General features: G+C 42.5%; 1 protein-coding gene across 4 annotated transcripts in view; it reads right to left on the reverse strand.

Moving 5' to 3' along the window:
• Window positions 1-15,233, reverse strand: part of si:ch211-200p22.4 (phosphatidylinositol-binding clathrin assembly protein) — a 160,561-nt gene that overhangs the window by 34,570 nt on the left and 110,758 nt on the right. For all 4 annotated transcript variants that reach the window (XM_060931571.1, XM_060931308.1, XM_060931479.1 and 1 more), the window contains 2 exons: window positions 2,497-2,636; window positions 2,214-2,314 (listed from right to left, as the gene is read on the reverse strand). In XM_060931571.1, the coding sequence (XP_060787554.1) occupies window positions 2,214-2,314; window positions 2,497-2,636 (241 nt within the window). The remainder of the gene's footprint in view (window positions 1-2,213; window positions 2,315-2,496; window positions 2,637-15,233) is intronic.

The following is a 15,233-nucleotide window of genomic DNA, read 5'->3' on the forward strand; positions in this document are numbered from 1 at the left end:
AATAATAAACTGAATATATAAATGTGAACAAGATGGTCTACCTGGTAATTTATAGTTCAGCAGCTTCAATTTCACCAATTAGCAGTTTCTTCAGCTTAGAAAGCCTACTCTTTTCTTTCTGACTTTCTATATGGCTTTTCCTTGCTCTTTTGGTCCCCTTCATTACATATTCATGACAACAATGAACATTATGAACAATAACACAAGTTAAAACTACATAAATAATAAATGTGAACAAGATGGTCTACCTGGTAATCTATAGTTCAACAGCTTCAATTTCACCAATTCCGCATGTTTTTTTCCTTTAACATGGTCAACCAAACGTGTTCTTCCACCAGAACCGTACTTCACATCCTGATGGCACAAGATGCAGTAAGCTTTCCCCGGTTCTTTTATCTTCCGTATGTGCTCATGGAGATATTCACTACCAGCTTTAAACTCCAGCCATCGCCAATTCCATGGATTTTTGATGCCGTTTTCCTTGTCAAATGTTTTTGACATCGTCGGTCTCACCGTCCTCCCTCTGACATACCGCGAAATTCTCCTTTTCAAAACCGTTGATATCGAAAGCGTGTTTAAAGAGCACAAGATTCGCGCCGTGGTTTGTAAGCATGGCGCAAATGCCGTAAACCGGTCTGTCATTGTCGCAAAAGAAACCTCCCCCCCCAATTTTTATTGTGAAATTAGATGATTTACTAAAATGATATTTTTGGCGGCCAAATTCGTAGAATTCCGCGGATTTTTCACAGCCCTGGTTTAGGGTTTTCCTTCCCTTAGGTAAGTGGTCATTCCTGACTAATGAGCCACACCTGCCCAATACATTTTGGGTCTGCGCCCCGAGCCTCTCTCACACCAGGCCGTAGCCCTGGCAAGCGAGGCTAAGGGTGTACTAGCACTTGCCCAAGGTACACACCCAGGCTAGTGGAGGGAAGGAAGCGCCTTACATCTCCATTCTAGGCCGGTTCCAAGCGAGACCTAGCCACTGCCCTACCATCATATACCAAAATGAAATGCCAGGACTGTATGAAGGAATAAAAAAAAAAATAATTAGACACTGCCCAAGCCTAGTTGAGAACATCATGATTACAAACATGTCTCACACCACAGGATTTTTATACCAGATGCTCGGTTTACAGAATGCGTTGAACCAGCATTGCAAAGTGCACGATATTTTGTACCGTTTTCACTGGCTGATCCAGTAACCATCAACGAATAATCACCTCAATAGCGGCCCTATGGGATCCAGTTACCACTTTTAACATCATCCACGACTGGGACAAGTATAGATCTTCCTTCTGCCGTAAAAATCAGTGAATGCCATTTTGATTTGTCGTGAAAACGCGCTGATCATGCGAGTGCAGTTTTCACGCAACGTTCGCTTGGTGGGGCTAATAGTTCACCGCGTGTTTTCTTGATCTTCCGAGCAGCATTCTGTGGCCTGTTGCTCAACAAGTCTGAAAAATTCGCCAATAAATCAACAGTCGAGATGGTTTCCTGATGGAGTCACATGGTTCTATATTGTCTGTAGTCAGTGCCTGGAAAAATGGAGCGTTTTGGGTTGCGCGCACATGATCTCAGGTTAGATTTACAGCAAGTTCCGTTGGTCCAATTTCACTCCGATTTGCATTTCCTGTGTACGGAGGCTTGGTAAGTTTAATGCAGCAGGTATAACTCGATCCATAATGAGCATCTGGTATAAAAATCTGATGGACCGGCACATCTTTATACCAAATACGTCACGACATAACAGTGCTGACATTGCTATTGACAATTATATAATAACGGAATTATTTTCAGTTTCCTGACACGCTACAGTCGCCAGTCTGAAACCTGAAAACGCCACAGCTATCTGTAGGCAGGAGTCGAAGATGACATTGTTGTCCTGCTCTCTGTGGAGTGATGAGATTACTCTCTCTCTCTCCTGGTCGGTCAAAGAAAATCTAGCCAATCATCGATAGGTGCGAGGTCATGTATGTAGAAGGAGGTAGACAGCACTTTTCTCCAAGTGTCCAATTGTCATGTGACGTAGCAAGAGCAGCAGATCAAAAAGACGTGGTTTGCCTGTTTGGTAGCTGTTGCGTAAAGGAAAGACCCTTTCGTAACCACTAGATGGCCAACAACTAAAACCGGCATTTTAAAATTTATATACAACTACAGAATGGAGAGATAGAAGTTAACAAAGAAAACACACACACACAGAGAAACATATTTACCTCCCCAGGCACTGTTAGATGTGGATATGGATGGAGTGCTCTGCACAGAAGGGATGAAAGCTGGCTGGAGGTCAAACAGGTCGCTGGTGAGGTTTGGCACACTGTGGGTAAGAGGCACAGCCAAAGACAGCAATCTCAGACATTATAATATGGTGTATTATAATAAGTCAAATGAGAAGAAATATCTATTCTATATATCTTTGTTCATTTGAAGCACAGAGTAGACACTAACATGCTGTGTAAGTGACAGTCGTGGGAACGGTGTGTGTGTGGGGGTATAGACCTGTTGGTGACAGGGGCAGGGGTGGTGTTGTGGTTGGAGAACAGATCCACTGCCGCACTGTGGTTGTTGGCACTGCTTGCAGACTGAGTAACAGGCGAGGCAGAGGGAGTCTGCATGTTAATCTCTTTCAGGCGCTGGTCCTACACACAATTTTTTTTCATCACCTCACTTTTCAGATGACAAAATATATATTTAAAAAAATAGCACACATCCGCAAGTCTTCAAACTGTATGTGACAGCATATGGTGTGCTGCTGACAGACTGTGGATAGGAATCTAAATATACAGTGAACCATACTGCACCATTCACACTCGGCTGAGGAGCGAAGGGTATACGGGAGAACGCACAGCTCATCACAGGTCGTCAGGGATTATAGCTTAAAACATGTTGAACGAATAGTAGAGGACCTGGGTTAGATATGTATGCACATAATTTAGGAGAGGAGAACTCCACTGTTACAGGTCAATTTGAACCCGTGCCAAAATCACTTTCCGGGGCAAACAGGCTGAAAATTACCAATCCAACATGGCTGCTTGGAGCCAGACTGAAAATATCAAATTTTTGAACCACTCGCCACAGAAGTAGGTGCAATACCTCATTTTATGGGTTTTTGGGTATGGGGAAGCCATTAGTGACATCATTTTCATGATCAAAGGAAAAGGGAACAAGCTATGGTCAAGGACAAGGTGTGTTTATTAAAAAAAAAAAATTAACCCCACCCCAAAAAAATTGGCCAAAATTACAGTTTTACAGAAAACATGAGAAAAACAGAATAACCCTACCTCAAAAATGAAATCGTGGAATTGGGAGACCTATGCACGTAATTTAGGAGAATACAAGAAAGCAAACATTTGATTAATATAAAGAAATTGTATTTTCAATCAAATCATACTATTATGATCAGTGGAATGTTCAAGTGGAAAATGCAAAATAAAAATTATTACTTTAGTAGGCGGCAATATCTTGAGAGCCTACATGTTTAACAGCCAACAATACAACTTTTAACATCATATTACTCTGTGTGTCACAAAGAGGAAAAAACAATAATACCACCATAATACTGGCGGCCATCTTAGATTGGTAATTTTCAGGCTGTTCGCCCGGGATGGCGATTTTGGCACACATCCCAAGTTACTCCTTGGGGTCAAATTAGCCTTGAAGAGTTGAGTTATCCTCTCCTAAATTATGTGCATTCATGTCTAAGCCAGGTCCTAGACTAGAAGTAGTATCGTTACGTACAGTGTGGGAAATGAGGCCAGACCGGATTTTCACGCGTCCATCTGTATTTCAAAAGCATCGGACTGGACGACTAATAAAAATGGCAAAGATATGGATGTAATCTACCTCTAATTTTCTTCCAAATATGTTACACTGGGCGAATACACTATACCTGCGAAACGGGGGCCCTTGCAAGCATGACTTTAAAAAATTCATAACTTGGCCACCAAAGGTCCGAGCCCCACCAAACTTCACAGGCACCTCCCTCTCCCCAAATGGCACACTAAATAATACTCTCTTTTTGCAGTCCAGTTTCCACCAAATCCTGCACTCTGATTGGCTGGCGAGCGGGTCTGTATCCTACGGTATGGACCCTAGTTACAGACCTCTGGTGAATCACTCGTTCACAACAACAAACATAGTAGCAATTTTTTGTCAACATGTATTTTCGCATTTCTCAGGAGAATAGCATTAATTTTACAGCATGGATAGCGATAACGACAGTGTTCACAGTGAAAGTGAGTTTTACTACCCTGAGGAAGAAGAAATAAAAGAAAACATTTCAGGAGAAAGCTAAAAACCTCTAACTTGTTAACGTCGAGCAAAAACATGGCTGAATCCTGAATGACTCAATTTTGTATAAATAGCGGACTACATAGGCAGCAAAATGTTTTTTTTTCCTGTCATGGAAGTGCACTTGTATACCGAGGAGGAAGCAATTTGCATTACAGCCGTGAATGAGGATTCAAAATGACGGCTCAGCTTTCCCTTTTGGGCGCTCTCGTTTTCTGTTAGAATTTGGTAAAGAAAAAAATATATTATTTACCAACTTAAGGTCGGTCCGTATGGTGAAATACCGTGACCTCGGCCTTGAATACTGACCTCGGCCCAGAGGGCCTCGCTCAGTACTTTCAAGACCTCGGTCACGGTATTTCACCATACGGACCGACCTTAAGCTGGTAAATAACATGTATATCCACTGTTTAGTGCATGATGCAGTTGAACTAGTGTTTTAGGGTTGACAGTATCTGACTGATCCAGTCAGTTGATTAAGAATTCAGTTTACATGAAACTTTGCAATACAGTATTAAGTTAAGTGCCAAACTGCCAATCAATGTGGTTTTTTTTTTTTATTATGTGCATTTTCCCCCCATTCATAAGAAGAATGACCGTCAGTGTCATATGTTTTGGAGGATGTAGTTATTTTCTTCCATTTCCTAAGTTCTAGTCCAGCAGGACCCACGGACAAACGGACCAACAGTGAAGTCCAGGCTTTATTAAGCATATGTGACAGAGGAAACACAGATCGATTTTGGGGTATCCAAGTGAAATATAAATTTTTCGCTAGCATTTCCTGCCAACGTCATGCCAGCAAGCTGACTTGCATCACTCCAGCGTTCCTACTGGGCGTGCAAATACAAACAGAAGAAACCCTTTGAATGTATGTAGCCCCTCTCAATAAGTCCCTAGAACTGCTTGGTCCAAAAACAGCCTACAGCATTACTGAAAGAGGAATACTGCACTTGTGTTAAATATTTTACTTCATGGATCTATTCAAAACCGAGACTGAGCTACACCTCCTCACATTTTCTTTAGACAAAATACATTAAATCAAGTTGTGCAAATGCCTCAGTGCTGCCAGGACGAAGCTGATCAATTCAACCTGGAAGGAACCGGTCAAACCCACACGAAACTGCATCAACACAAGCAATCTAAATGCAAAAATGATCCCACAGCCATTATAAGTGACTGAGCTGATAGCCCCACCCTAAAGCCAGACACACAAAAACAACCACACAACCCAACCTACTGCTGAAACACTAACCTCTGAACAACACTGGCCACGGAACCAAACCCTGTCTAGCTATGAAATGCACCACAGAGAGACCACAGCCTGTCCTAAACCCGCCACTAAACAAACCAAATAACTGCCTTCTCACACACACCCAGATATAGCCGACTGTTTTACATTTAGGGGCTTATATGGCTTCAGAACATCCTCTACAATGTAGGGAAGGACACGAAGCTAAAGCCAGGCCTAGAAATTAAGGGTGTATTCACACCTACGTTGTTTGGTCCGGACCAAACGAACCAAATTTCCCTTGGTCCGGACCTTTTGGGTTGGTCTGAATACAAACCACCGAACTCTGGTCCGGACCAAAGGAACCCTGGTGCGGACCTTTTGGAGGTGTGAAAGCAGACCGGACCTAATCCGACAGTTTTGCTTTTTTGTACCTTGGGAGCTTCCGTCGTTTATCGAGCATTATGGGAGACAGAGTCTTGACACTCCACCGCAAAGTGCAAACACTGTTTCGGTTGTCAAGGGAACCTTACAACAGTCGTTCAGTCATTCAGACCAGTGGTAGGCTAGACTACAGAGTACAAAAAATGAGTAGGGGGCAAACGTGGGCCGAGGAAGAAACGCGTACCCTTGTGGATATATGGGCAGATGTCCACACATCTGAGCTTTCGGAGAGAACACACAAAAATGCCGACGTATTTGCTGTATTCAGTGAGACAATTAAGGAGAAGGGGTTCACGCGCTCCCCAGAACAATGTCGGCTAAAAGTGAAGAAACTCCGTCAGACCTACATTAAAATCAGGGACATTCTTTCAAAAAGTGGCGGTACTAGCGACGCAAAAAAGAAATTCATCTATTACGATGGATAAGGCGAATATCCCGACACATACCTCCTCCGTCTTGCGTGAAGAGCCAGAACCGTCACAACATGATGTGCGCTCATCAGCGCTATCCTCCGTAGCCGCCTTGCCCTTTGAAGTCGTCGTTGATAAATTACTTGTACAACAGCATAGTAATTGCACAATTGTGAAAACAGTAAAAACTGGAAAAAACATAGCTTTGATGACATTAAAAAAAGAATAACAGCAGGGAAAGCCTCCGTGACTACTTTTGAACTTAACGCTTTGTGCGCGTGTCGTCTCTGACCAATAGCTGAACGACCTCAGGGCGCGTGGCTTTGTTGACAGATTTTGGTCCGCTTACTAAAATGTAGTGTGAAAGCGAACCGCACCAAAATGGGAAAAAAAAAAAGCCATTCGGTTCGGACCAAAGCAAGTGAACTATCGAACTATCCTGGTCTGAATACACCCTAAGTGACCATGGCCACGTTTACTTTCAACCCCTCATCTGATACAGCATGTATTATATGTATAAATGTACATGCAGAATAAACTAACATTGTGCTTTTTAAAAATCACAGCTTGCAAAGGGAAAAAAAATTAAAAATACATCTTCCAAAAAAATAACCTAAAATGACGACATGTCAAGCACTGTAACCTTCATGAGGATGACGGCAGTGAAAAATAGAGTCTTGAGGAGGTTTATGACGTGCTGAACAGAAAATATTTTACCACCACCTATATACCATCAGTATAAAGTAACTTGGATATTTTTGGGACAGTGATGCTCACTGTCCCACTAAGTGCAGCTACATATGGTCAAATCACACAATCGACTTCAAAGCTATGGAGCACTTGCATGTGACGTCACAGCCGATCCAGATTGTGACAGACGCCATCTTGTCGGTCAAACGCCATATTTCCGCCTTCTACTTCTACCTTTTCTTCTGGAAAACCCTACTATGGACCCTTTTCACGTGACGTCACGACAAACGCGGCCGCCATTTTGGACATGTACTACCAGTAGTTTACCACAGCCAACATTGAGGAACGACAGCAAAGAAAGTTTTTACTTTCAGCAAGACTTCCATCATGCCACTATATTGTTGTGTACCTGGATGTAGTAACCATCAACAAACAAGGCAAGGGTTATCGTTTTATCGGATCCCGGTAGATGCTGACCGACGGAGAAGATGGATAGCGGCATACCAACGCTTGTGTAGTGACCACTTTGTTGGAGGCAAGACGAATAAAATTAGCCAGAAAAGGCATTACATTGCTGTTAACATTCCATTCTAGTTTACTGGAATTATGATCTGGCAGCTATGTACACCGGATCCAGTGTAAATAGCTGCCGGAGCCAACGTCCGAGCTAGCGCTGGCTCCAGAACCTCGGACGTTGGCTCCGGCAGCTATTTACACTGGATCCGGTGTAAATAGCTGCCAGATCATAATTACAGTAAACTAGTAAATACAGTTTTCTGCATCTCGCTCCTTTTTCTTTTACGTTTGTCGCCTTCCTCGCATTCAAACCGATTCGAGCCGAAGTCCACTACATGTCCAAAATGGCGGTCGCTGTTACGAAGGTCACGTGACTGAAAAGGGTCTATATACAATTCTACTACAACGGCTGCGGCTACAAGCTCTCCCTACCCGTGCACGTTTATGTTTTTTGTGTGTATTTTTCCGTGTTGTTCGTCTGTACCGGACTTCAATATCCACTACAACCGTATGGACTTACTGGACATTGGTTTCCAGCAGAAAATGACGGTTTGTAGCGATTTCCATCGCATGCACAACATTCCGGACGAGATAGCGAGACCAGCGGGGTCTCCGTGGATTGCTATCGGAAGCAAAGCGAAGGAGGCGGCGTCGGGAGCGGAAGCAAAAGCGAGGCTGCAGGCAGAGCCGGCCTGTTGACTAAGCTCAGAAAACAACCACTCAAACCTCCACTGCTAAGCCTCTACCTCTCCAACGCCAGATCCACGGTAAACAAGACGGACGATTTGGAATTACAGCTGGAATTACCTTATTCTATTCTATAATCGGCTGGTCAGTGCTGTACTCAATACTTAAGTGACTTACCCGTCCAATGAGGATTTTTTTCTTGTTTACAAGATGCCACATCTGAGTCGCTGACAAATCCTGAATTTCTGTAAAGATAACTGTCCAGAGATTTATAAGCACGCAGTGCTTCACCACTGAACAGCGAGGGAAAGTTAATGAGGTAATTATACACGTCTGGGTATTCCACCTCTGGCAGTTCAGTATCCACTGACACGGTCGTGAAAACTCCGTCTGGAAAGCCATAAGGGTCACTAATCTGTAGATCGTTTATTTTAGACATATATCTAGTTATCTGTTCATTAGAAAAATGAGCCGTGTGGTCCGTCGGTTGAAACTGACCCATTCTGTACACGAGTGCAGCAGTATTCAGCGGTGTTTTTTACCGACAAGATGGCGGCTGTGTACTTTCCGGTCACGTGACTGCAAGATCTCTATAGTGATGTTAAACAACCGCCACCATCACCAGAACTGCACCGACCTTTTTCAGCTCACTACTTGTTCGCCGAGTCTGACAGTTAGGAGCCCTATATCAGCAGGTAAAGTGCTCGATTTAGTACTGATTCGGACTAAAAATAATAATAATAATAATAATAATAATAAAACCCAAGCATAAAAGCACTCTAAATTATTTGTATAAGCTTGGAATAAAAATACTGCAAAAAAAAAAAAAAAAAGCCATACACATACGGTACAAGACACTAATCCCAGTGGTGAGCAGTGTGACTAGTTTAGACATCACAGCTTCTCTGAACATTTGCCCAGCCCCAGGTACTATACTGAGCCTCTAAATCCAGCTTATCTAAATGCAGAGTGCATTCCAGGACACATTCCAGGTGTCCTGAGGCTACTGTGTGCGCGCGCTCGTTCTCCATATGGGACGACAAAGTCTCCTGACAGAGACAAAGGAGTTTGGCTAAACTCACACTCCTCTCGTCACCTGGGACTAATCATCGACATGACGAGGATGGGTGGAGTAAACAAATGCGTGTGCGCACTTGCTCGCAGTTCTCCTTAAGTGAAGGGCACAGTGTTCAACACTGCCCAAGCTGCTCTTAAAGTGAATTTAAATGTCCCTAAACAATTTTTTTTTCCTCGTACAAAGCAATCATTAGATTGATTGACCATGTTTTCTCAAACCATAACGGATCCAAAAGGCCATAAATTCATGGAAAAATCAATAAGATCAGCCGATTTTCACAGAATCTGCCGAGACTGAACCGGAAGATCCAGAAGGGGTGCATGACGTCACACGTGTAACAACCCGGGTATCAATTTCGTTCATGTGCACAGCAGTGGTTCGACCAGTCTCGATATGGAATCACGTTTTGGAGAGAATTCTGATTCTTATACAGTCATGCGAAAAAGAAAGTACACCCTCTTTCAAGTCTAGGCTTTAAGTGTCAGGATATTACTTATTTAATTTAAAAAAAAAAAATCTGGTCCTTACCACATCTTAAAATTAGGCAAATACAACCTCAGATGACCAATAACACATGACATTCACTCTATCATTATTTATTTAACACAAAGTAATGCAGTATCAGTGTGTGAAAAATTAAGTACACCCTTATTGCTTCCATAGAAATTATGAAGGTAATTAGCAGCCACGTGTTGATGATCATCAGCAAGTGTGGCCACCTCTTAAAAAGCAGAAGTTTTGGCAGTTTGCTGGTCTGGAGCACTTGGGTGTATGTTAACACAATGCCAAGGAGGAAAGACATCAACAATGAGCTTAGAGAAGCGACTGTTGCTGCGCATCAGTCTGGGAAGGGTTATAAGGCCATTTCCAACCAATTTGAAATCCACCATTCTACTGTGAGAAAAATTATTCAGAAGTGGAAAACATTCAAGACAGTTGCCAATCTTCCCAGGAGTGGACGTCCCAGCAAATTTACTCCAAGGTTAGACCGTGCAATGCTCAGAGAAATTGCAAAAAAAACCCAAGAACTACATCTAGAACTCTACAGGCCACAGTTAGCATGTTAACGCTCACGGCAGTACAATTAGAAAAAGACCGCGCAAGTATGGCTTGTTTGGAAGGGTTATCTAAAAAGAACATGGCAGCACGGTTTAGGTTTGCAAAGATGCATCTGAACAAGCCGCAAGCCTTCTGGAACAATGCCCTTTGGACAGATGAGACTAAAGTGGAAACGTTTGGCCATAATGCACAGCGCCATGTTTGGCGAAAACCAAGCACAGCATATCAGCACAAATGCCTCATGCCAACCATCAAGCACGGTGGTGGAGGGGTGGTGATTTGGGCTTGTTTTGCAGCCACAGGGCCTGGGCGCCTTGCAGTCATTGAGTCAACCATGAACTCCTCGGTGTACCAAAGTATTCTAGAGGCAAATGTGAGGCCATCTGTCCAACAGCTAAAGCTTGGCCGCAATTGGGTCATGCCAACAGGACAACGATCCCAAGCACACCAGCAAATTCTACAGCAGAATGACTGAAAAAGAAAAGAATCAAGGTGTTGGAATGGCCAAGTCAAAGTCAACCCAATTGAAATGCTGTGGCGGGACTTTAGAGCTGTGCATAAACAAATGCCCTCAAATATGAATGAACTGAAGCAAATGTTGTAAAGAAGAGCAGGCCAGAATTCCTCCACAGCGATGTGAGAGACTGATAATCATACAGAAAACAATTGCTTCAAGTTATTGCTGCAAAAGATGGTTCGACAAGCTATTGAATCATGGAGTGTACGTACTTTTCCACACAGATTCTGCATTTTCACTTAATTTTTGTTAAATAAATAAGGACAGTGGAATCTGTTATGCATTGCTTTATACCCGAGGTTAGATTTGCATAATTTTAGGACCTGGTAAGGATCAGATGGTTTGTTGTCTTGATTGGCAAAACCATGTAACTGGAAGAGGGTGTACTTTCTTTTTCACATGACTATGTCAGATGAAGGGGCAGATGATTATCAGGGATATTCCAGAGTAAATGGTTATCTTCACAAGCCCTCAAGACGAGAAACGGATGCCAGTTCACGACAGTCCCGCTCACCGCCGATAGCGCACCACCAGCTAGAGAGAACTGGAAACAGATTGGTTTGCGGATTTTTGATTCTAAGCTGCCCGCTACAAAATGCAGGGAAAATATTTACATGTACCTCAATAACTGCAGAAATGTAATCTTTAAAAATGTACACTTATTCGGTGAAATTATTGAAAGAAAATATGAAGTGGGCAATAATGGGGGAAATCGACGAACTGTCCTCCAAACATCATTTATTTAATAAATGTGTTTCTTTTTTGCTCCAATAATTCCCATGTGGTCGTTCTGGTGGTGAAGAATACTTGATCAATCAGATTTATTATTAGTAGGCGACACGAAACCTGCCTGCTTTGTTTGCACAAACTTCACCCAGCGTCACTTCTCAGAAATCCGTGAACTGAATGTCCTGTTGTATATGGATTTGAACATCCAAACACAACAGTGCTTTCCCATCATTATTTTTGTAGGATTCGAACAATATCCAATTTCAGCAAGTAAACAAGCACGGAGTCAGATGAACGGAAATGACCCAGATAACCAGGGTTCCATGCGTAACGTCACGTGAGATTAGCCCTGAGGTAAGGCTGCCTTTTTCCGGGATCTGGAAGCAGCAATTTATCATCAACAGTTTTGTGCTTGATGAAATAATTAATATTTCCCCCCCCACTTTAATTAATTCATTTTGGTCATTAATGATGTATATTAATTTTAAAGCATTACAAAAAGGCATTACACTTTTAAACCACCAAAGCAAGTGCTGAGCTTTCTCTCATCACACACCCATCTGTGAGCGTGTTCATCTCTCTCATCAGTAACAGAACCTTGTAGGGTTTAAAAAAAAAAAAAAAAAAAAAAAAAAGAGAGGGGGGAAGGAAAAAAAACCCCATCATCTGAGACAAGCTCGGGTATTTGGGAAGGGATAAAAAGATCGTAGACACACTGCGTATATATTTATCTAAGTGCACAGTTCCCATGCGACTCAGGCTTACTGAAATAAAGCCCCATTATAATAAGGGGAATACAAACAACGAACATAAACAGCAATTCAAGTCTGCAGTGAACGTCCTCACCGAGTGTCCTGCAATATTCTCCATGTGGCTGCGCACCGAGGTGTTCCCCCTGCTTTCTACAACCAGCGGTCTCCAGAAAACCTGAAGTAGCCCGCCCGCCCGCCCGCCCGCCCGCCCGCCCGCCCGCCCAAACAAACAAACAAACAAACAAACAAACAAACAAACAAACAAACAAACAAACAAACAAACAAACAAACAAACAAACAAACAAACAAACAAACAAACAAACAAACAAACAAACAAACAAACAAACAAACAAACAAACAAACAAACAAACAAACAAACAAACAAACAAACAAACAAACAAACAAACAAACAAACAAACAAACAAACAAACAAACAAACAAACAAACAAACAAACAAACAAACAAACAAACAAACAAACAAACAAACAAACAAACAAACAAACAAACAAACAAACAAACAAACAAACAAACAAACAAAACAGAAGAGAAACAGAAACAAACAAAAAGAAAGAAACAAAGAAAAACAAACAAAGAAAAAGAAAAACAAAAAAAACACAAAGAAAAACAAAAAGAAAAACAAACACAAAAACTCTGGCATTGTGTCTTGTAGTTTTAATTTCAGCAGAAATATTTGCACGCAATTAGTTATTTGCACTTTAAGTGCCAAGCCTTAGCTAAGGGACCAGACATCTCTATGGGAACTTGGGTACCTTCCAGATACGAAAACCAAGCCGTAGATATGAATTACGATTTATAATGTACAAACCTGCAGAAAACAGACCTTATTTGGCCTACGGAAGGTTTGAGTTTCTTCTTCTGTGGCATTTTGGGAAAACCGAGTGAAATCGTCTGCAACAACCACCAAGCGAGTCTTTACCGTCTGCTCCGGCGTGGGGTCACATGGCCTGGCTCAGCCAATCCGAGCACGAGAATCAATCGACAAATACACTGTATTGCCAAAAGTATTTGCTCACCTGCCTTGACTCACATGAGCTTAAGTGACTCCCATTCCTAATCCATAGGGTTCAATACGACATCGGTCCACCCTTTGCAGTGAGAACAGCTTCAACTCTTCTGGGAAGGCTGTCCACAAGGTTTAGGAGTGTGTTTATGGGAATTTTTAACCATTCTTCCTGAAGCGCATTTGTGAGGTCTCACACTGATGTTGGACGAGAAGGCCTGGCTCTCAGTCTCCGCTCTAATTCATCCCAAAGGTGTTCTATCGGGTTGAGGTCAGGACTCTGTGCAGGCCAGTCAAGTTCATCCACACCAGACTCTGTCATCCATGTCTTTATGGACCTTGCTTTGTGCACTGGTGCACAGTCATGTTGGAAGAGGAAGGGGCCAGCTCCAAACTGTAAAAACAGTCGGCATGCCTAGGTGCTTGATTTTATACACATAGAAGTGATTGGAACACCTGATTCCGATAATTTTGATGGGTGAGCAAATACTTTTGGCAATATAGTGCATGTCGCTTCCAGTCATGTTAGACCCGAAGACAATTTTGTGATGAAATAATTGGATTTGCAGCAAATTATGGGCAGCGGAGACGATACATTTAAAAATAATAATAAAAATTGCTTGAACATTGAAAGGCAAGTTGTTGTTTTTCTGCGATCGAGTAGCCGGCACAGACCGTCTGTGTAGGCAGAGAAAACTGCCGGTCGCCGGCACTTGTGGACATCTCTGTATAATCCTTTCAAGATAATCCACTATAAAAATGAATCAAAGTCCTTCCCATGCCATGTGGTGCATACGGTGGCACCAGTCTCCGTAGCCCTCAGCCTCTTGCCCATTACACAGCTAGGGTTGCAGTGGGGGGCCAGTCCTCTGGTAACCGCGAGAGTTTGACTCCCCACTCGCATCTGTATTGCAGCGTGCCTTGCCAGCCAGCAGCAGGTACCATTTTTATGGTCTTTGGTAAGACCCGACCAGGAATAGAACTCATGATCTCCCGATCGAGAGGCGGACACGCTAACCGCTAGGCCAACTTGTAAAAAAAAATAAAAATAAATAAATAATTCAACTATCAGAGAATAGGCTATAATGTAAAATATACATGCAGATAAATCTGAATTATACCACATGACAAACTGGATAAAATCCCTGCTCATGCACCAACTGGGGGGGGAAAAAAAAAAAAAAAAAAAAAAAGTGCTGCTTATACTTCTAATGAGCATAATGATTCACAGTTCCCCATTAGGCAAAACAAGCTTGCTATTACTGTTCAAGCAGAAAGAAAAATGGGGCAAATGGGACTGTATAATCTCATGTAATCAATGTTGACCAAATTATACAAGGGTCACTGTAGACTGCACTGCTAATACTGATCCTTATAGTGCAAAATAATTGAAGACCAGCGACAGAGTCTGGGAAGCCCCACGAAACCCTGATGAAAAGTCCAGCACGTCAATTCCTCCCCCCCCAACCAAATTAACCAGCTCCTTCAATGTCTTCCTTCCCAGCCATGTTTTTTCATAGTCCGTTCCCAGCATAAGCTGCTTCTGTTTGCGAGCTCATACAGTTTTGAGCGCGACGACAAATCAAGGGTAAAATGGACACACTAGACACCGATTATGTTTATAGGGCATACTGTCTGCATACCAGCCATAAACCTAATTTAAAAGCCATCATAGATTTAGAGTTCCAAGTCTTCCGTTTAAATTATTTCAACAAAGAACTGCTTGCCTAAAGGGATCGTCGCTAATATTCAGAATGCATTTAGCGCGTTTTCTTTGAACCTTCTGCCATCCTTGCATAACACTGGCAAGACTAC

The sequence above is a fragment of the Neoarius graeffei genome, chromosome 1 (assembly GCF_027579695.1).
Source record: "Neoarius graeffei isolate fNeoGra1 chromosome 1, fNeoGra1.pri, whole genome shotgun sequence".
Taxonomy (NCBI): domain Eukaryota; kingdom Metazoa; phylum Chordata; class Actinopteri; order Siluriformes; family Ariidae; genus Neoarius; species Neoarius graeffei.